This window comes from Trachypithecus francoisi, unplaced genomic scaffold (assembly GCF_009764315.1).
Source record: "Trachypithecus francoisi isolate TF-2019V2 unplaced genomic scaffold, Tfra_2.0 Lachesis_group2, whole genome shotgun sequence".
Lineage (NCBI taxonomy): Eukaryota > Metazoa > Chordata > Mammalia > Primates > Cercopithecidae > Trachypithecus > Trachypithecus francoisi.
Window position 1 is genome coordinate 139,445,889 of NW_022681465.1, and position 20,862 is coordinate 139,466,750.

Here is a 20,862-nt window from a genome sequence, read left to right on the forward strand (position 1 = left end):
CCCGTCCCAACCTTGTGCTAAGCTCCCTTTAGTTTTAGACGCATTCATTCCTTCGCACTCAGCTCCGCCCCTTTCTCCTCCAACTCCGCCGACGTCCCGCAGAGGGAAGGCCTTAACACCTACGCTAGAGAGATAGACTCCAATGAAAAGAGCGAGGGGGCGGAGCCGGGAGGAATCGGTCCAACTCTCGGCCGGGAAATCTCTGGCCGGGGCGGGGCGGGGCGGGGCGAACCTGCCAGAGACTGGACTCAGCTTTGCATAGTAATACACAGCTTTGCGTAACCAATACAGGAAGGCATTTAAAGGCGCCTCTGCCGCCACAGACCTTGCAGTTAACTCCGCCCTGACCCACGCTTCTCAATGCAGTCCCTGATGCAGGCTCCCTTCCTGATCGCCCTGGGCTTGCTTTTCGCGGCCCCTGCGCAAGCCCACCTGAAAAAGGTGAGTGCAGCCTCCTGATCCAGCTACGGGTGTGCGGGTCTGGCTGAGATATGGGGGTGGCCACTGCGTTATCTAGAGTTGGCTCTCTGCACTAGAGCCTTCCAAAGTAACTCATTATGGGATTCTGGTCTGTACAATGAGGGTGGCCTCTAAAGACTTGTTCTGCTCCAGGCCCTTTTTGGAGAGATTCATCTCACGTCTGCACTCTGCTGCCCTCTCTCCAAGCGCCGGAGTGAAAATGCAGAGAGCCTTAAAACTAAGGCATTACCCCCAGAGATTCAGTCCTGTTACCCTGCACCTTACTCCTGACTCCTACTCCTTATGTCCCCATGATAAGGCCTGTTGCCTCATCTCTTCCCCTGCTCGAATGCCCTGAGCTCTTCCTGAGACGTTGGAGGACTTGAGAGCTTCTCCAGGCCAGAGGATCCAGATTTGCCCAACTGGTGACAAATAACCAGGCCTGTGACCCCGCTGCCCTTGGTTGTGAGCCACTGAGACAACAGTCCCCCTACCCTCCAAGCTTCCACCTTTACTTCTCATTCACACCGTGCTGCAGATCCCTGGGAAAGGGAAGTTCTGTAATCCCTTGACCTGAAAAAGCCTAGTTCCTGGCTTATTGCAACTAGCTTCATAGATTCCGTCTATGTTGTTGCAAATGACAAGACGTTCCCCCCTTTAAAGGCTGAATAGTATTCTGTTGTGCATATATGCCACATTTTCTTTATGCATTCAATTTGATGGATAATTTCTTTATCCATCAAGTGTCTGTTGATGGACACTTAGGTTATTTCCATATCTTAGCTATTGTGAGTAATGCTGCAGTGAATATGGGAGTGCAGATAGCCCTTCGAAATTTCAGTTCCTTTGGATATATACCCAGAAGTGGGATAATGGTTCATATGGTAGTTTTGTTTTATTATCTCACTTATATGCGGATTCTAACCAAGCTGAACTTACAGAAGTTGAGAGTAGAGATGGAGTCTCACTCTGTCACCCAGGCTGGAGTGCAGTGGGGTGATTGTAGCTCACTGCAGCCTTGAACTCCTGGGCTCAAACAGTCCTCCCACCTCAGCCTCCTGAGTAGCTGGGACTACAGGTGTGGGCCACTGAGTTCTGCTAAGGAGTAGGCTTTGAGATTTATTGCACACCAGGGTGACTATAGTTAGTAATGTAAAATATGCAGAAGCTCCTTAACTTTCCATGGGGTTATGTTCTGATAAACCTATCATAAGCTGAAAATACCATTAAGTTGAAAATGCATTTAATACAACTAACCTGAGCATCATAGCTTAGCCTAGCCTACCTTAAACATGCTCGGAACATTTACATTAGCCTACAGTTGGGCAACATCATCTAACACAAAGCCCATTTCATAATAAAGTGTTGAATGTCTCATGTGATTTATTGAAGACTGTACTGAAAGTGAAAAACAGTATGGATACTTAAAGTACAGTTTCTACTAAATATTTATCACTTAGGCACGATTGTAAAGTGGAAAAATGGTATGTCAAACCATAGTAAGTCAGGAACTGTGTGCATTTCAAAACAACCAAGAGAATACATTTCACATTGTACCCCGTAAATGTATACAACTGTGGTTTGTCAATTAAAAAAAACCCCAAGACCAGGTGCAGTGGTGCACACCTGTAATCCCAGCACTTTGGGAGGCTGAGGTGGGCAGATTGCTTGAGCTCCGGAGTTCAAGACCAGCCTGGGCAACATGGCGAAGCCCCATCTCTGCAAAAAATACAAAAATTAGCTAGGCATGGTGGTGTGCACCAGTAGTCCCAGCTACTCGGGAGGCTAAGGTAAGAGGATTGCCTGAGCCTGGGAGGTCGTGGCTGCAGCTGAGATTGCACCACTGCATTCCAGCCTGGGTGACAGAGTGAGACCCTATCTCACAAAAAAAACCCCAAAAACAAAAACCTGATTCCATTGCCTCTTGGCTGCTAGCTGTGGGCAAGACATCAAACATTTCTGGTAGCAAAGGGATAGGTCCACCCTTATCTCCTCCCTCCTACCATCTTGGAAGTGTTTGAGAGTGAGGAACAGTGCTGTGTAGGGGAAAGTGTATAGTACTGAAAGCAGGGAGGCTTGGCTTCTGATCCTTCCCCTGTCTCAATCCATGGATTACCTGAGTCTTGGTCTCCTCATCTGTGCGATGGGTGTGATGGTGCCAACCTGAATCTCGTCAATGAAGGGAAATGCATTCATTGATGGAAAAGTTCTAAAATCAGAAACAAATAAAGCCATATAAATCTGTGGGCTTGGCCTCACTGTGCCCCCGAGGCAGAAAGTCTGTTTTGCTTGTTGAATGAAGGAATGTGGAACTTTTGACTTCATTTGCCTGGAGAATTTATACCTTGTTCCTGAATATTGGCTGAGAATGTTTCTCTTGGCTCCAGGGCTGGCCGCTATGAGGTGGAGTCTGGCTAGAGGCTGCTAGCTTACCCTACAAACTTGTTCTCATTTATGCTGTGGGTATGGATGCCATCTCAGACTAGGTCTTAGATTGGCAGTTTTGAAGAGGCTCTGAGACATTATAAAGGTCACTCAAAATCACACAGCACCTACATCTCAGGGCCCATGTGATTCAGAGGCCTGACCTTGAGTCCCTGGACCAGATAAAGACTGGGGGAGGGGGGGTGACAGTGAGTGAACATCAGGAAACTTGAATTTCAGTTCCTCTTCTAGCATAACTGATCTTGTGACTACAGGCTGTGATGAGTGTTAGATAACAGGAGAGGATATCTAGCCCCATGCTAGTCATACAGTAGATGCTTAATAGACTATAGTGCTATATAGTGGCTGTCATTTGTTGTACACATACTATGCGCTATGTACTGAGCTATGTGCTTTTTTCCTAAAAAAAAAAAAAATTTGGGATAATTTTAGGTTTATGGAAAAGTTGCAGCGGGGTGTAGTGGTTCACCTCTATAATCCAGCACTGTGGGAGACTGAGGCAGGCAAATCACTTGAGGCCAGGAGATCGAGACCACCCTCAACCTGGCCAACATGGTGAAACCCTGTCTCTACTAAAAATACAAAAATTAGCCAGGCATGGTGGCGTACACTTGTAGTCCCAGGTACTTGGGAGGCTGATGCAGGAGAATCACCTGAACCTAGGAGGCAGAGGTTGCAGTGAGCTGAGATCGTGGCTGCTGCACTCCAGCCTGGGTAACAGAATGAGACCCTGTCGAAAGAAAGAAAGAGAGAAAGAGAGAAAGAGAGAAGGAGAGAAGGAGAGAAGGAAGGAAGGAAGGAAGGAAGGAAGGAAGGAAGGAAGGAAGGAAGGAAGGTTACAGAGATAATATAGAATTTCTATATAATCCTGACTCAGTTTCCTCTGTTAGCATCTTACATGTACATATCTCCAAAACTAAGAAACTAACATTAGTACATTACTATTAATTGAATTCTAGGCTTTATTTGGATTTCACCAGTTTTCCCATTAATGCCCTCTTTCTGAGTCAGGATCCAATCCAGGGTACTGCACTGCCATTGTCATGACACATATCATTGTAGTCCCCACTCTCCTCTAGCCTATGACAGTTTCTTAGTCTTTCCTTGTTTTATTCAGGAGCCTGACAGTCTTGAGGAGTTGTGCCCTGTGTTTTCTGTATACAAACATCTTGCCCTCACAGTAGTCCCGTGAGAAGATATCATTATGTCCATGTAATAAATGAGGAAATTTTGAACCTCTAAGGGGTTAACTTACTGATGATCTCAGCTAGTGAGACTGGCTGAGCTGGGTTTTAACTCATACCTGTAGTACCCATATCTCTGCCTCCAGAGCTGTGCCCTTCCCCTCCGTCTTGTGCCACCCCTTCCCACTTGTTGGCCTAGGCTGGGATGACAGATATCTGGTGACCAGCCTGGCCTTGGTGGGCATTGCTAATCCATGACACCTCCCTTCCCCATGAGCCTGGACTCAGCAGCAGAATTTGTCACTACAGAGACAGCTAGCCGGGCACTACCCTTAGGAAGCCATCTTGTTACAACGTCTCCCCCAGGACCTGGGGAAAGGAGAGCTTAGGAGAGGGGAAGGGATTCTTCTCCAATAGGTACTCTGGACTCTGGATACCCTACCCCCACCCCCAGCCCGGAATCAGTCCTCTGTGTGGATCAGGCTGCCTTAGAATCTATGAAAGCAGCCCCACCCACAAAACTAGTCCTGCTCCCATGTTGTCCTCCAGCCTGACTCTTAATTCCAGGCATTCTTTCCCTTGACCATTTTCAGTCTGTTCACAACCACAAATCACAGTGTAGCACTGTCCTTCAGTGGGGTTCCACTGCACCTATGGTAAAAGCAACCTCCCGATTATGGCTTGTGGGGTCCTGCATTAAATGACCCTGCCACCCCTCCAACCTCATCTGGGTCCCTCGTCCACTACATTTAGCCCATGGCCTTCTCCCAGTGTCTAGAGCAGTCAAGCTTCTTTGTGCCTCGGGGCCTTTGCCTGAGTTCCCTCGGCTGGCCTGCACTTACATGTCTGACTCCTCATCTCCCAAGTGTCCAGCTTAAGTATCACTTCCCCACCACCCTATGTAAGTGAGTCCTTTGTTGCTGTCACCATTACCTTCTGCTCTTTTCCTTTGTGGCACTCACAAATCATAGTGGGTGATAATTATTTACATTAGATGGTAAGCTCCTCAAGGCAGGGCAGGAGCCAGGTGTGATTGTTTACCACTCTTGCCACAGTACTTAGCCCAGGGCCTATCATCATTGCTCCATAAATATTTGTGAAATGATTGTTGAAGGAAACATTTATTGGCAACTATCCTGTCCTGCCTTTCTTAGCCATGACATGACCTTTCATTCCAAGGGGTAGGAACCTATTCCTAAAAGCTCAGCTAAAGGGGAAGTTTATTACAGAGCTACAAGACATCTCATTGAGCTGCCAGCAGGAAGCGGAGGCAAGGATGCTAATGGCTCCCATTTAGTGAGCCGGCTCACGTGCCTTGTGCCTGGCATTGGGTTATGAGCTTTACATACATGCTCTAGCCCTTGCAACATCCTGGAGAGGAAGGTAGAAATGCCTCCAGTTAAAAGATGTGGAAATTTAGACTTCAAAGGTGAAACTGGCCTATAAAATCACATGGTAAGTGTGGCAGAGATATGATTTCCACCCAGGGCTGTTTGGCTAAAGCTGTCATTCACCCATGTCTCTCCAAAGCCGTGCCCTTCACTACTACTCCATACTGCTTTTATAGATAGGGAAGTGGGACTTCATCTGTTCCCTTTTCCACAGACCAACAGAGCCCTTAGCTCTTATCCCTTCATTAACTTCTGCTTGGTCATGGATCACAGATCTAGATGGTCTGGCTTCAACCCAACACTTAGGATCCAGTGACAGCACAAAAACCCCGTATCCCCAGCCTTTTATGCCTTAATTCCAAAATTGGGCAGAGAGAATCTGTCGTCCTAGCTGGGGTTAAGTGATCCATCTTGATCCAGTCAGTGATGGGAGTATTGAAGGTGGGCATCAGCTTGGGGGTGTGGGACTGGTAGGTTTTCTCTCTGAGACAGGGTGTGGATGGAGGGAATGCCAACAGTCTCTCATAGGCGGCCTCCGGGGGCTGGGAGAGGTGTGAGTGGGTGGGCAGAGAATCTTCACGGTGTGGGAGGTGTTCAGGGTCATCAGACAGGCCGGGTGCGGTGGCTCACGCCTGTAATCCCAGCACTTTGGGAGGCTGAGACGGGTGGATCATGAGGTCCAGGAGTTCGAGACAGGCCTGGCTAACATGGTGAAACCCAGTCTCTACTAAACAAAATACAAAAAATTAGTCGGGCATGGTGGTGGGCGCCTGTAGTCCCAGCTACTGGGAGGCTGAGGCAGGAGAATGGCGTGAACCCGGGAGGCGGAGCTTGCAGTGAGCTGAGCTCGCGCCACCGCACTCCAGCCTGGGTGACAGAGCGAGACTCCGTCTCAAAAAAACAAAAAATAATCAGACAGGATCCTGTTGGAGTGCAGAGTGGTGGTCACATGCAGTCACATGCAGATGTAGTGATGGTGGAATCAGGAGACCTGGGGGATGTGGAGGAGGAACAGGAGGAGCAGCTCAGCAGACGGGTGGTAGGTGACCCTAGTGGGCACATGACCTGAGAAGTGGGATGGGAAGAAGACACTGGTTAGGACTGGGGAAGTCCATTCACTGGGGATTATTCATCATTCATCAGCAAGTGATCCACTGGGGATCTTTTCATGAGTGTCCTATTCCTTCCTGAGTTAATCACCTGCCCCTTGACAGTGGGATTTCAGATGCTGTTAGATTTCCCATTGTGTTTTGTGTTTCCCATTGTTCCTGGCTCTGGGTTGGGCGTGGGGTGTGACATGAACAAGGTCCTGGGTGTGGGCTGCAGAGCTGAATCCTCCAGGAGCTTGCCCTCTGCTGGGATCCCAAGGCTGGCTGGAGAGGAGCGGGCAGCAGGGAGGAGGGAAGTCAGAGAAGGTGCCCACCAAAGGACGATTAGGTCAGTCTCCGGTTTTGAAGTACCAGGTCTGTCATATCCTGCCTTATAATTTACAGTATGCTTTTGAGAGATTATGTCTTTTGAGTCTTTTGGTTTAGTCCTGCCTATGAAATGAGTAGGACAAGTGTTATCCCAGGTTCATAGGTATGGAACCTCATAGAGGAGGCTTAGGGACGGGGGTGCCTCACCCAAGGTTACGCTGCCAGGAGCTCATTTTTCCTGTGATCTGTGATAGTTTCTTTTGTCAACCTTTTTCTTCTCCTCCTTCCTTGCTGCCCGATTGTCCCCGGCCATCCCAGCTCAGTAGCTTCTCCTGGGATAACTGTGATGAAGGAAAGGACCCTGCGGTGATCAGAAGCCTGACTCTGGAGCCTGACCCCATCATCATTCCTGGGAATGTGACCCTCAGTGTCGTGGGCAGCACCAGCGTTCCTCTGACTTCTCCTCTGAAGGTGAGCCTGGGGGTGGGTAGGGAAGGGGAGGTGCCAGGTCTGGCCAGCAGGGGCACTGGGGCGTGTATGCTTGGGGAACTGAAGAATTTCAGAATCCTGGATTCCCAGAGAATAGTACAGGACATGTAGATTCAGACACTCTTTCACAGGTTCATGGAATCTCAGGATCATGGGATTGAAAGGAATCTCTGATGTCAGCGCCAGCAATTTCCTGGTGAGGGCAGGAGTGATGGATACCTTGCGCCTGGCAGGAGCGTCCTGGCCTTCTCTGGGCCTGATGGCCAGTGGCTCGTTATTGTCTGACAGCTCTGGTTGGCCAATTTGGTTTTGTTGTTAATTATAAAATCGATATACCAATTAGCCAGTAATATATAGTCACTTTAGAAAACAGAAGTCATCAAAAAATAAAATAAAATAGGCCAGGTGTGGTGGCTCACGCCTGTAATCCCAACACTTTGGGAGGCCGAGGTGGGCGGATCTTTTGAGGTCAGGAGTTTGAGACCAGCCTGGCCAACATGGTGAAACCCCATCTCTACTAAAAATATAAAAATTAGCTGGGCGTGGTGGCATGTGCCTGTAATCCCAGCTACTCAGGAAGGTGAGGTAGGAGAATTACTTGAACCCAAGAGGCAGAGGTTGCAGTAAGCCAAGATCGTACCACTGCACTCCAACTTGGGTGACAAGAGTGAAATTCTGTCTCTAAATAAATAAATAAATATCACTTGAAATCTCACTACCTAGTGATAAGGGGTAAGCACTTTTAACATCTTATAGGGTATTCTTTGCAACTTTTCCCCATACAATTACATATATAACATACATATTTATTTTTAATGGATATGTATGATAATAGGCAGTGCTCATTGTAAATGTCCTCCAGTAATCTAAATCCTAGAGATAGTCAGTGTTTGCTCTTTATATATCCAGTCCGAATTTTTATGTGTTTGTAAATACATATACACTTATACTCATGGGATTATATGAGATATGCTATTATACTTGCTTTTTTTTTTTGCATCATACTATATGTTCCATATCTGTTTCCAAGGATTAGGTGACTCTACTTAGTCAATTTTTTTAACCCAATCATTATTTAATTATTTTAATTTATTATAATTTTAGAACAGTGTCTCACTCTGTTGCTCAGGCTGGAGTGCAGTAGTGTGATCATGGCTTACCACAGCCTTGGGCTTAAGGATCCTCCCACCTCAGCCTCCTGAGTAGCTGGGACCACAGGCGCATGTCACCATGCTTACCTAATTTTTTGATTTTTTATAGAGACAGAGCCTCCCTGTGTTGCCCAGGCTGGTCTCAAACTCCTGGGCTCAAGCAATCCTCCTGCCTCAGACTCTCAAAATGTTGGGATTATAGGCTTGAGCCACTTCACTCAGTCCACCCAATCATTTTTAATGGCAGAAATATTCTGATGTGGATCTTTCATAATTTGTATAACAAGTCTATTGTTGAACATTTAGTTTGTTTCCAGGATAGTTTTTGTTTGTTTGTTTGTTTTGAGACAGGGTCTTACTCTGTCGCCTAGGCTGGAGTGTAGTAGTGCAATCTCAGCTCCCTGCAATCTCTGCTTCCCGGGTTCAAGCGATTCTCCTGCCTCAGCCTCCCAAAGTGCTAGGATTACAGGCACCTGCCATTTCACCCCACTAATTTTTGTATTTTTATTAGAGATGGGGTTTCACCATTTTGGCTAGGCTGGTCTTGAACTCCTGATCTCAGGCAATCTGCGTGCCTCGGCCTCCCAAAGTGCTAGGATTACAGGCTTGATCCACTGTACCCGGCCAGAGTGTTTTTTATTTGTTTGTTTGTTTTTTGTTTTGCTATAATAACCACCTTTGTAGAAATTATTCTTATAGTACATCTTTTTATAATTTTCTGATTATCTAGATACACACTTTTTAGGTCTTTTAATACATGTTGCCAAAGTGCCTCCCAATGTTTGAACCAACTTGCATCATTCCTAGTGAGCACAGATGTCTATTCATAAGTTTATTTGCCTTTTGTATTTACTTTGGGAATAACCTGTTTGTTTCCATCCATTGACTATTTTAGGGTATGTTTTTATATTTTCTTAGAAAACAATGAAGACTTTTCATATATCCATTACAACACCATTTATTATGGTCCTTTCCTCTCTAGCTAAAATTGCTACCTTTATATGATGTTCCTCTATGCCCTTCAGTCTGTTCCTGGTCCAGATCTATTCTGGTACCAGTTTTGTCTTAATTATTTAGAGGATTCCTGATTTGGAATCTGTGTTTCTATCATTACCCTTAGACCTGTCTTAATCACAGCTCCTACCTTATGGGCTTTCCTTGAGCAATACCTGAGTTAGAAAATAATGTAGAGAGTGCTTTGCACAGGGCCTGGCACCCAGGACATGCTCGGTACATGTTAGATCTTGTGAACATTTCGATTAGTATCTGTCTTATCCTGCAGCCTCTTGACCCAGACACAAGTCCTGGATATGTGGCAGCTTTCAGCTCCCCTGCACCTCCTACCAAGTCTTTTCCTAGCAGAGTCATTGTGTTTCCATTACTGTTCCTCAAGTGATAGGGGGTCAAGCCCTGTACCCTTGGATCTGGGCCAAAGGATAGAATCATTCCCTATGTATGGACACTGGACTGTTTCTCTGCCAGGGTCACACACATTTATTTGTATGCTCCCTCTGCTGAATCTGGAGTGTGGGCTCTCCTGGTAGGCCATCCGCCATGCTCCCTCTGCTGCCGTCACCGTGCAACCACTAATGGCGTTTCCAGGGATGGGGCTATGCAGCTGACTTGGAAACAAGCAGCTGGCAGACCCCCTCTTCTGCCCTCAGCCTGCTTTTCCTAGCTTCTTCACAAACCATTAAGATGGGTTTTACTCCCTACTCTTCTTTTCCATTGCTTCATTACCTGTCATAAATTTGGGCCTACATAATCTCCTCTGTCTTTACTGTCACTTGTGCGTAGTAAAAATTGGCCTCAGGGCCGGGCGCGGTGGCTCAAGCCTGTAATCCCAGCACTTTGGGAGGCCGAGACGGGCGGATCACGAGGTCGGGAGATCGAGACCATCCTGGCTAACACGGTGAAACCCCCGTCTCTACTAAAAAATACAAAAAACTAGCCGGGCAAGGTGGCGGACGTCTGTAGTCCCAGCTACTCCGGAGGCTGAGGCAGGAGAATGGCGTGAACCCGGGAGGCGGAGCTTGCAGTGAGCTGAGATCCGGCCACTGCACTCCAGCCTGGGCGACAGAGTGAGCCTCCATCTCAAAAAAAAAAAAAAAAAAATTGGCCTCAGATCCCCTCTGCTCCTTCTCTTTCCCCAATTTATTTATTTATTTATTTATTTTATTTTATTTTTTTTGAGATGGAGTAAATCTTGGCTCATTGCAACCTCCACCTCCTGGGTTCAAGGGACTCTCCTGCGTCAGCCTCCAGAGTAACTGGGATCATAGGCGTGCACTACCACGCCTGGCTAATTTTTGTATTTTTAGTAGAGATGGGGTTTCGTCACATTGGCCAGGCTGGTCTCGAACTCCTGACCTCAGGTGATCTGCCCACCTTGGCCTCCCAAAGTGCTGGGATTACAGGAGTGAACCACCATGCCCGGCCCCCAATATTTCTCTTCTATATATATATATATATTTGGTTCAGTTATTTCTTCAGGATATGTGCATATCAACTATTAGATGAAAGCTCTTCTGACCACTTGCTAGGGAGAAGAGACGATGAGGGACAAAGGGTCTCAGGAAAGGTTGCAACTTGCTCCAGGTCACAAAGCTAGTTGTTAGCATGGACAAGGCTGGTGTGTTTATCTTGGGGTTTGGTTCCTGAGCTTTTATTGGCAGGGAGGTAGACTTAGTGCTTGGTGTATTTGCAGGGGAGGGGAGAGGAGTGCTGCAGATTCGGTTCCAGAACTCTCCCCTTGCCCAGCAGACCCGCTTATGAGAGCTGCCCAGAACTAAGCTCTGGATGAGCCTGGAGCACTCTTGGGGTCCATGGGGCTTCGACCCCTTGTTACACTGAGGCCCAGAGGAGAGTGACTGCCCAAACCCAAGAAAGCAACTGCCATCCTTTCTTCCTCTGATCTTGCTGTAGTGAAATTTCTTTAATCAAAAGTCAAATCTGCGACCTGAGTGGATGTGACCCCAGCTGCAATGTTTAAAAGTTAGATATCCCAGATTCCATGGCCATGGGTAAGACTGGAGCCTGCTCAGGAGCTCCCTTTTCCCTTTTCACTTGCTCCATGGGATCTGGCATAGCTACTGCCCAGCCCTCCCTCAAGTTCCAGCCTGTGGGACTCTGGTTTTCCCATCCTTGAGAATTGTAAACTGTCACTGTATTTGTCTTATTCCAACCTTTCAGGCCTGATAACTTGGCTCCCCCAGCACCCAAAGTCATATACATGCCTGGGCTCGTTACTCCGCCCCGCTTCCTTTTCTGAGTCATAGTAGCAAATAGATTGAGAATAAGAAATGAGCCATCATTTGTAATTTCCGAATGGTAGGCGTGGCTGCTGCCTTAGAACCCTCTGTTGACTTCAGTTCAGTACACTTCTTGTGTCGTGCTGGTCCTGTGCTAGGGGTAGAAGTAGAGATGAGGGAGGCACTACCCCTTCTGGTAGATGCAGCCCTACAGGTTCCAGCCTGGTGGGAGGAGCTCTGGCAGGACTTGTCCCCCTACTGGCCTCCTCTGCTGCGTGCTCTCGCTCAGGGCATAACTGGTTCAAACATTCTCATTAAGGTATTGGCGACACAAGGAGAGAGTATTGGCTAAGGAAAAAGGCAGGGCAGAAGTCACGGAGGAGGAAGCTTTTGATTTCAGGCACTGTGCGAAGTGCTGGTATTTCCCTCTCAATGGGACCTGTGAGAGAGGTGGGCACTCTAAAATATCCCATTTTTGAAGATGAGGTGAGGCTGAGTGCAGTGGTTCACGCCTGTAATCCCAGCACCTTGGGAGGCCGAGGCGGGTGGATCATTTGAAGTCAGGAGTTTGCGACCAGCCGGACCAACATATTGAAACCCCATCTCTACTAAAAATACAAAAACATTAGCTAGGCGTGGTAGCTCATGCTTGTAATCTCAACTACTCAGGAGGCTAAGACAGGAGAATCACTTGAACCCAGGAAGCAGAGTTTGGAGTGAGCCAAAATCGCACTACTATACTCCAGCCTGGGTGACAGAGTGAGACTCTGTCTCAAAAAAAAAAAAAAAAAAAGGTAAGGGGATGGCCACTGAGAGAGATTAAGCAACTCACCCAAGGGGACAATAAAACTAGGAAGTGGCAGAACTATAATTCCAACCTAGGCCCTCTGACTTTTCCTAGGCAGCGGGGTAGAAGCAGGTTTGATGAGAGAGAGGAGGGCTCAGAGGGTGCTGTGTGGCCAGTGGTGGAGATAATGGGTATGTCTTAGCAGCAGATGAGGCCAGTGAGAGGAGCAATTTGAGTTTGTCCACTCAGAACACAGGATGTGCTGACTTCTTTGTTCTTTCTGGGCCTGGAGGAAGGCAGGAAGGCAGCTAGTATCTTGACATCTGGGGCATCTGGAAGACTTGAGTCTGTGGCCTGGGAACCAGCCTGAGCCCAGCAGCCTCTGTGGATATAAGTGCCTATCCAGGATTTATCTCTTAGAAACAGAGCCCCAAATAAAGTGAGCCTAGAGGCTGGGATTCCTAGAATGCTAGAATGTCAGAACTGAAAGGGATCCTAAAAATGTGATTTCCTGCCATAATGCCGATAAGGAATCAGATATTTGAGAAAGCTAATTTCCTAGTACTCTTTCCTTAGAATTTTACCTTGATACCTTTGGTGGGTGATGGACATGGTTCTGAAGGACAACTCATTTGGCACTAGAGGCAACGAATACATGGTGATTGTTCAGCACGTGCCTGGCACAACTGGGACATCCGTCATGAAATTCTGGCCACTTCCTCCTGGTCAGCTTCAACCTCCAAAACGGGAGCAAAGTCACGACAGCATGGAGGTGTGAAGTGTGTGCTAGAGCTTCTCACCCAGCTCGCCTCCAGGCACAAGAGTCTTTTGTAGCTTTCCCAGCTGAGTCAGGGAGCCCACTACTCCTTGAGGTAGCTCCATCTGTTGTAACCTAGCTATGATTTTATACCAGCCCCAAGGTGATCTTTCTCTACATTCCTGTTGTCCTTAATTCTGTCTTCTGTGGCTGTAGAGAGAAAATGTGACCCAGGAACAGCCAGTTGGGTTCATTTTGGTAACCAGCTCATCAGTTGGTAGTAACTACCTGAAGTCCTATGCAGAAAAGGATTCTGGGGCCAAGACTGGGCTCAGAAGGAAAGCCCAGGAAACAATGCCACAGTTAACCAATTAGCAGTTAGATGACAAGTGCATTTCAATGCAAGTGTTAGAGTCAATCAATGGGTAGTGACTACCTAAAGAATTCTAAGACTATGGATTGGGCATGATGGCTCACACCTGTAATCCCAGAACTTTGGGAGGCAAGGTGGAAGGATTGCTTGAGGCCAGGAGTTCCAGACCAGCCTGGGCAACAAAGTGAGACCCCATCTCTACAAAAAATACAGAATGAGCTGGGTGTGGTAGCATGTGCCTGCCTGTGTTTCCCAACTACATGGGAGGCTGAGGCAGGAGGATCATCTGAGCCCAGGAGGTTGAGGCTGCAGTGAGTGCAGTGAGCCATGATACAAAAAAAAAAAAGAATCCTAAGTCTATGTATAGTTCAGTGTAGGGGGAAAATTCACATTTGATTATTAATGTCTGCCATGGGCACAGTAATACACTATACTCACACATGGGCCACAGTGTTGCCACTCCTGGAACAGACTGTCTCTAAGATCTCATCCAGTTGAAAATTCTATGATTAAACTATATTGCTGCTTTTTTGAAGAGACAGAAGAGCTGGTATGTTTGCCCTGGAATTTATACTTGTAACCCTTTTCAAACTTTTTTTTTTACCAGTTGGAATTAGTTCTGGAGAAGGAAGTGGCTAGCCTCTGGATCAAGATCCCATGCACAGACTACATTGGCAGCTGTACCTTTGAAAACTTCTGTGATGTGCTTGACATGTTAATTCCTACTGGGGAGCCCTGCCCAGAGCCCCTGCGTACCTATGGGCTTCCTTGCCACTGTCCCTTCAAAGAAGTAAGTACTTAGGGAGGAGAGAGCGTTACCACTGTGGCTAAAGAGATGGGGTTTGGAGAGAAGGGTCTTTGCATTCTCCTCCTGCAGATCTGGATGTCTCTGGATTTGTAAGCCAGTGTGACCTATCAGGAATCACTTATCTTTCGGGAGCCTCAGTTATCCATCTATGAAATAGGAGACTTGTACTTATATGTGATCTTCAGGGCCCTTTTTCCATAATAATCCATGCTGTACAGTACTATGGCAGTCTCTAGTCTTGTGTGGTGGTTTCAAGAATGGGAAGAGGGGTGGTAGTTCATGGCTACAATCCTAGCAGTGGCTCTAGGAGAAAGACCCCATCAGTAGGCTCCCACTGACTGGCTGTCCACTGGCTTTCCCACAGGGAACCTACTCACTGCCCAAGAGCGAATTCGTTTTGCCTCACCTGGAACTGCCCAGTTGGCTCACCACCGGGAACTACCGCATAGAGAGTGTCCTAAGCAACAGTGGGAAGCGTCTGGGCTGCATCAAGATTGCTGCCTCTCTAAAGGGCATATAATGTGGCATCTGCCACAGCAGAATGGAGCAGTGTGAGGAAGGTCCCTTTTCCTCTGTTTTGTGTTTGCCAAGGCCAAACTCCCCCTCTCTGCCCCGCTTTAATCCTCTTTCTACAATGAGTCTGCTACCCTCACTGAAAATCATTTTGTGCCACTTATATTTTAGGCTGCGGCAAGCAGCCCTGACCTAAGGGAGGATGAGTTGGGCAGTTCTTGATAGTCCAGGGCATCTGCTGGGCTGACCACGTTACTCATCCCGGTTAACATTTGCTCTTTCTCTCTAAAGAGCCTCGTTCATTTCCAAAGCAGTTAAGGAATGGGAACCAGAGTGTTTTAGGACCTGAAGAATCTTTATGACTTTCTCTCTCTCACTCTTTTTTTTTTTTTTGTCACTAAGTTAAAAGCAAAGTGAGAGTATTAACATTTTTGTTCTCCTCCAACTCCCTGTTACAATGAAGGGGCGAAAGTATTTGCTCTTAGTCTATTCCTCCCTTAACTTCTGTGACTAATTTTAATTTCCTTTCTAGATTTGCCCAATTAATACTAGGGTGCAGTGTATCCCGAAGAGGTAGGGTGTCGGGGGGAGGAATCCCTTGGGGGAGATATTAGGGGTGCTCCGTTGTTTACAAACTCAGGTACCCGCAGGGCTTAGCAAGAGACTTAAATGAGTGACAAGAACCTTGAGAAACAAGTTACTTCCAGGCTTGATTTCGACTTTTCCCTTTTTTTTTGGAGACAGAATCTCACTTTGTCACCAGGCTGGCGTGCAGTGGCGCAATCTCAGCTCACTGCAACCTCTGCCTCCTGGGTTCAAGCGATTCTCCTGCCTCAGCCTCCCAAGTAGCTTGGACTACAGGCGCCCACCATCACGCCTGGCTAATTTTTGTATTTTTAGTACAGATGGGGTTTCACCGTGTTGGTCAGGATGGTCTCGATCTCTTGACCTCATGATCTGCCCACTTGGCCTTGGAAAGTGCTGAATTACAGTTGTGAGCCACTACGCCCAGCTGATTTTTCCTTTTTGATTAAAGACACTATTACAATGTAAATGTTTCTTATACAGAAAGTCACAGCACATGTGCCCATTGATACAAGGCCGCTGAGGCCTGGTCTCCACCTGGAAATATAATTAAGGGTGACAAGGACTGGAGTAAGTTGGAGAGTGCATAGCCAGTCTGTGACGACAACTGCTACCTAGCTATGACCAGTCAGTGCCACACAAGAATGGTGTGGGCCCAGTATTGCCAGATACTGGCAATACTTCAGCCTGGTGACAGAGTGAGACTCTTGTCTCAAAAAAAAAGTTTCAATGTTTACTCCTAGAGAAGCCAAAAATTCAGATTTTTATGAAGTCTTACCATTTTAAAAGATTGGCAGCTAATGATTGTTTTAAAAAGCTGTGCAGTGTGATGTATCCCAAACGGACTGGCTCATGGGTGGCCACTTCGCAACCTCTGATCTCAGACCATGCATGCCTTGTCCTCTTAAGACAACTCCTGTGGCACCATTTCTCCCTCCACAGGACCAAAGCCATAGAGTCCGGTCCCAAGGAGAAGGCTCTTCCAGTGCTAGAAGTATGGGCAGCCTCTCACCCGTGAGCTGTGGCTGCCTGCCTCAGTCTTGGAGTCCTGTCAGGTGAATGAGGCAGATGGGAAAGAGTTAGCTTCACCAGCAGCTGCTTTTGGAGCAGGGGTCCAAGGAAGAGAGGGTGGCCTCGACATCAAACTGCCTGGATTTTTCTACCACCCTGTTACACCGTAACAACTTCTGAACCACACACCAGCCCTGAGTTCTGGGCTCATCTGAAGCCTGGAATAGCAATAAATCTTTTTAACTTGCTGACAGTTTCTCCCTTGCTTTGGCTCCAGATTTCACTGATCACATTTCCAAAGTGTTTTTGAGGTGGGGCTCTTTTGGTTGGAAGGGTTTGTTGGAATGGTACAGGTGAGCCGAGGCGATTCCAGGGACGGACCCTTCTGCTTATGTCGCAGGAGCTTGCTTGTTGTCTCTGCTTCATCGCCATCCAGTTCCCTTGTTTGCTATTTTGCTTTCCATCACATCATGACTGCGGAGGGTGAAAATCACCTGGTGACCATTGAACAGGCCCCGGAGACAAAATCTTTTTATCTGAGGAATTTAAAAGGGAGCAAAGACCACCTGGTGACTATCAAACAGGCCATGCAGAGGCAAAACTCCTTATCTGGGGAAAATAAGAAGTAATTAGACTTTCCTATTACCTAAAGCAGGCATCTGGTTCCAGATTTCTCTTCCTCAAAAAAACCTTACAAGTAACTAAAATTTCTGGCCGGGTGCCGTGGCTCATGCCTGTAATCCCAACACTTTGGGAGGCCGAGGCGGGTGGATCATGAGGTCAGGAGATTGAGACCATCCTGGCTAACACGGTGAAACCCCATCTCTACTAAAAATACAAAAAAAAAAAAAAAAAAAAATAGCTGGGCATGGTGGCGGGTGCCTATAGTCCCAGCTACTCGGGAGGCTGAGGCAGGAGAATGGCGTGAACCCGGGAGGTGGAGCTTGCAGTGAGCTGAGATCGCGCCACTGCATTCCAGCCTGGGTGACAGAGACTCTGTCTCAAAAAAAAAAAAAAAAAGTAAAATTTCTGTACATCTCTAGAATGCCATGCTGAAACTGACTGTGCAACCCCAAGGTCCTGCTTTAAGGTCCATAAATATCCCTAAGGAAAAAATCCACCGTGGTATGCTCAGTCCTCTCGCCAGGGCGCCCCACTGCAGTCTTATGCAGCATTCTTCCTTTCTAATACCTTTCCTTTTTCAAACCTATACTGTTGTTGGTGAATTATTTTTACCCACTCACGAGTTGACCAATTCTCAATGCTGGGGCTCTGACACCTTGCCTGGCGATGACCTCCATAGCCATTTCCCTCTGTTGGATCTTCCAGCCTTATTCTCAACAGTTGCTTTTTAGTTCACATTCTTGACCGAATCTCAGTAGCTCAGTTAATCTTTTTATGTCTGCTCTGCTCTTGAGTCATACGTTCCTTAAGGTTTCTTAGGGGTGGGGGATGAGGAGTTAAAGGTGGCATCTTCAATCGCAGGTCAAAGCAGACTTTTTAATAAATGGTGCTGAGCCAACTGGAAAGCCACTTGGAGAAAGCTGAGGTTAGACCTATACTTCACACCGTATGTAAGAATGAACTCCAAGTGGATCCAGGATCCAAATGAAAGAAAATGAAGCCATATAAATACAGAAGGAAACGTGGTGGAAATATCCAGTGGCAACAAAATATTGACACATTTGACTACATAAAGAGAAAAAAAATGCTTGGTAAAAACACAATAAAATCAAATGACTGGGAGAAAAATTTATCCAGCCTATATCATAGACAAATAGTATTCTTACTATATAAGGAATTAAAAATTAAGGGACTAAGGACCAAAAACTTGATAGAAAAACTGGGAAAAGACATGAACATACACACTCATGTAAAGATATAAAATGGCTCTTTAAAATGAAATATTTGAACTAACTCATTAGAGAAATGTAAATTGAGATAATACTGAGATACCGTTTATCATCTCTCAGACTGGTGAAAGAAAGAACGACACATTCTGTTAGGCAAGGCTATAGGGAAACACTCTGTCGTCACTGTTGGTGGGAATGCAAACTAGGATGACTTTTCTGGAGGGAAATTTGTCAGTACTTAACAAATTGCAGAAGCATTTACCCTTTGACACAACCATTTCCACTGTGGGAATTTCCCTTGAAGATGCACCTCCAACAGTACAAATATACGGATGCACAAGATTACTCATTGCAGCACTGTGACTGCAAATATTGGAAGCAAAGTCATGTTCATATACACAAGAAAGGCTGAGTAAACCATGGCACCATGGCATACCCACATGAAATATTAGTGAGCTGTAAAAAAAAAAAAAATGAGGAAGATCTTTATGAATCGGTATTGAGTTATTTTCAAGATATATTAAATGCAAAAAGTGAAGTACAAAAAGTAGAATGTGGTACTTTTTATGTAAGAAAGAAGGAGATATAAGAACATGTATCTGCTTGTTTATGCAAAGTAAATAAGGGAAGATTGGCCAGAAAGTAATGAGCCATTACTCTATGGATGGTAGGTGGGTGTAGAGTAGAAAGAAAGGAGAAATCATAATGGTATAAATGAGGTAGGGATGGAACACTGCCGAGTGTATCTGAGTATATTTTGTTTAACTGTGACTCTTAGAGCCATAGTAATGTTTCTTATGCCCCCAAAAGTAATTAAAGTCAACCAGGATATGAGGAGTGTTCAAAATGAAATACAAACAGTAACAGATGAACTTAACTGTATTTCAAATGCATAGTACAACCACATTGAAGGAGGTGGGCAAGAAAAATAAGAAGTTACAGCATTTTGATGGGATACTTGAAAGAGAAAAGGAACAGTACACAAATACCAGAGTCTAGTTAGCAAATTTTTCACAGAAGCAAAAATTAGCAATTCAGGAAGTCCTTTAGGTGTATATTAGAATTGGGAAAATAAATATATGGTAGGTAACAACAACATGGGGGACATATTGAAAGGACTCAGGAACCAAATTGAACATCCCTCAGTGGCCAAATCTTGGGCAATTTGAGCAATAAAATAATGACAAGAATGGGTTATAGTCCACTGACTAAAAATACACTATAGAATCCCATACACAATGGAATCACAAATGTAGAAGGAACGATAGAAATAGAAGTTATGATTGGGTATGGTGGCTCACACCTGTAATCTCAGCACTTTGGGAGGCCAAGCCATGTGGATCATCTGGGGTCAGGAGTTCAAGACCAGCCTGGCCAACATGACCAAACCCCTGTCTCTACTAAAAATACACAAAATTAGCCAGGTGTGGTGGTGCGCGCCTGTAATCCCAGCTACTCCGGAGGAAGGAGAATCACTTGAACTCGGAAGATGGAGGTTGCAGTGAGCCGAGACCATGCCGCTGACCTCTAGCCTGGGCGACAGAGTGAGACTCCATCTCAAAAACAAACAAAAAAACACCATTAGGCAAACACCCTAGGAGTAGTTGTTGCAGACAAACACCTATGAATGCCGGATTAGTGAATAGAAGTATGATGGGAAACAGGATTTTGCATGATTTTAAGATCTCTTCACAAGATACTAATTACAAAGGGAAAAACAGTCACTATAGTGAAGAAACCTGACAGAAACCACCTTAACCAAGTGATGAAGTTAACATCACCACTAATAAGGCATACTGATACCACATACCTTCCAGTATGATGCACTGAGAAGGGCACAATGTCACTTCTGAGGAATTGTCAGAAATGTGCAGTCTCAGTGCAATCATGAGAAAAGATCAGACAAGCCCAAACTGAGAGACACTCTACAAAATAATTGGCCAGTACGTTTTGAAAGTGCCAAGGCCGTGAAAAAGAAAGACTGAGGAACAGTCATGAACTGGAAGAGAATAAAGAAATATGATTCAAGCCTGTAATCCCAGCACTTTGGGAGGCCGAGACGGGCGGATCACGAGGTCAGGAGATCAAGACCATCCTGGCTAACACGGTGAAACCCCGTCTCTACTAAAAAAAAAAATACAAAAAAAATTAGCCGGGCGAGATGGTGGGCGCCTGTAGTCCCAGCTACTCGGGAGGCTGAGGCGAGAGAATGGCGTAAACCCGGGAGGCGGAGCTTGCAGTGAGCTGAGATCCGGCCACTGCACTCCAGCCTGGGCGACAGAGCAAGACTCCGTCTCAAAAAAAAAAAAAAAAAAAAAAAAAAAGAAATATGATAACTAAATGCATTGTTGAGATTCCCGATTTGGATGCTGGATTAGAAAAAGGAC

At 46.2% G+C, this 20,862-nt stretch overlaps 1 protein-coding gene across 1 annotated transcript; it reads left to right on the forward strand.

Moving 5' to 3' along the window:
• The first annotated feature begins 248 nt into the window (after positions 1 to 248).
• On the forward strand, positions 249 to 16,871 carry GM2A (GM2 ganglioside activator). Its single transcript, XM_033180652.1, has 4 exons — positions 249 to 441; positions 7,216 to 7,368; positions 14,313 to 14,495; positions 14,878 to 16,871. The coding sequence occupies exons 1-4, from the start codon at positions 361 to 363 to the stop codon at positions 15,031 to 15,033; spliced, it is 573 nt and encodes a 190-aa protein (XP_033036543.1). The 5' UTR covers positions 249 to 360; the 3' UTR covers positions 15,034 to 16,871.
• Positions 16,872 to 20,862: the final 3,991 nt, after the last annotated feature.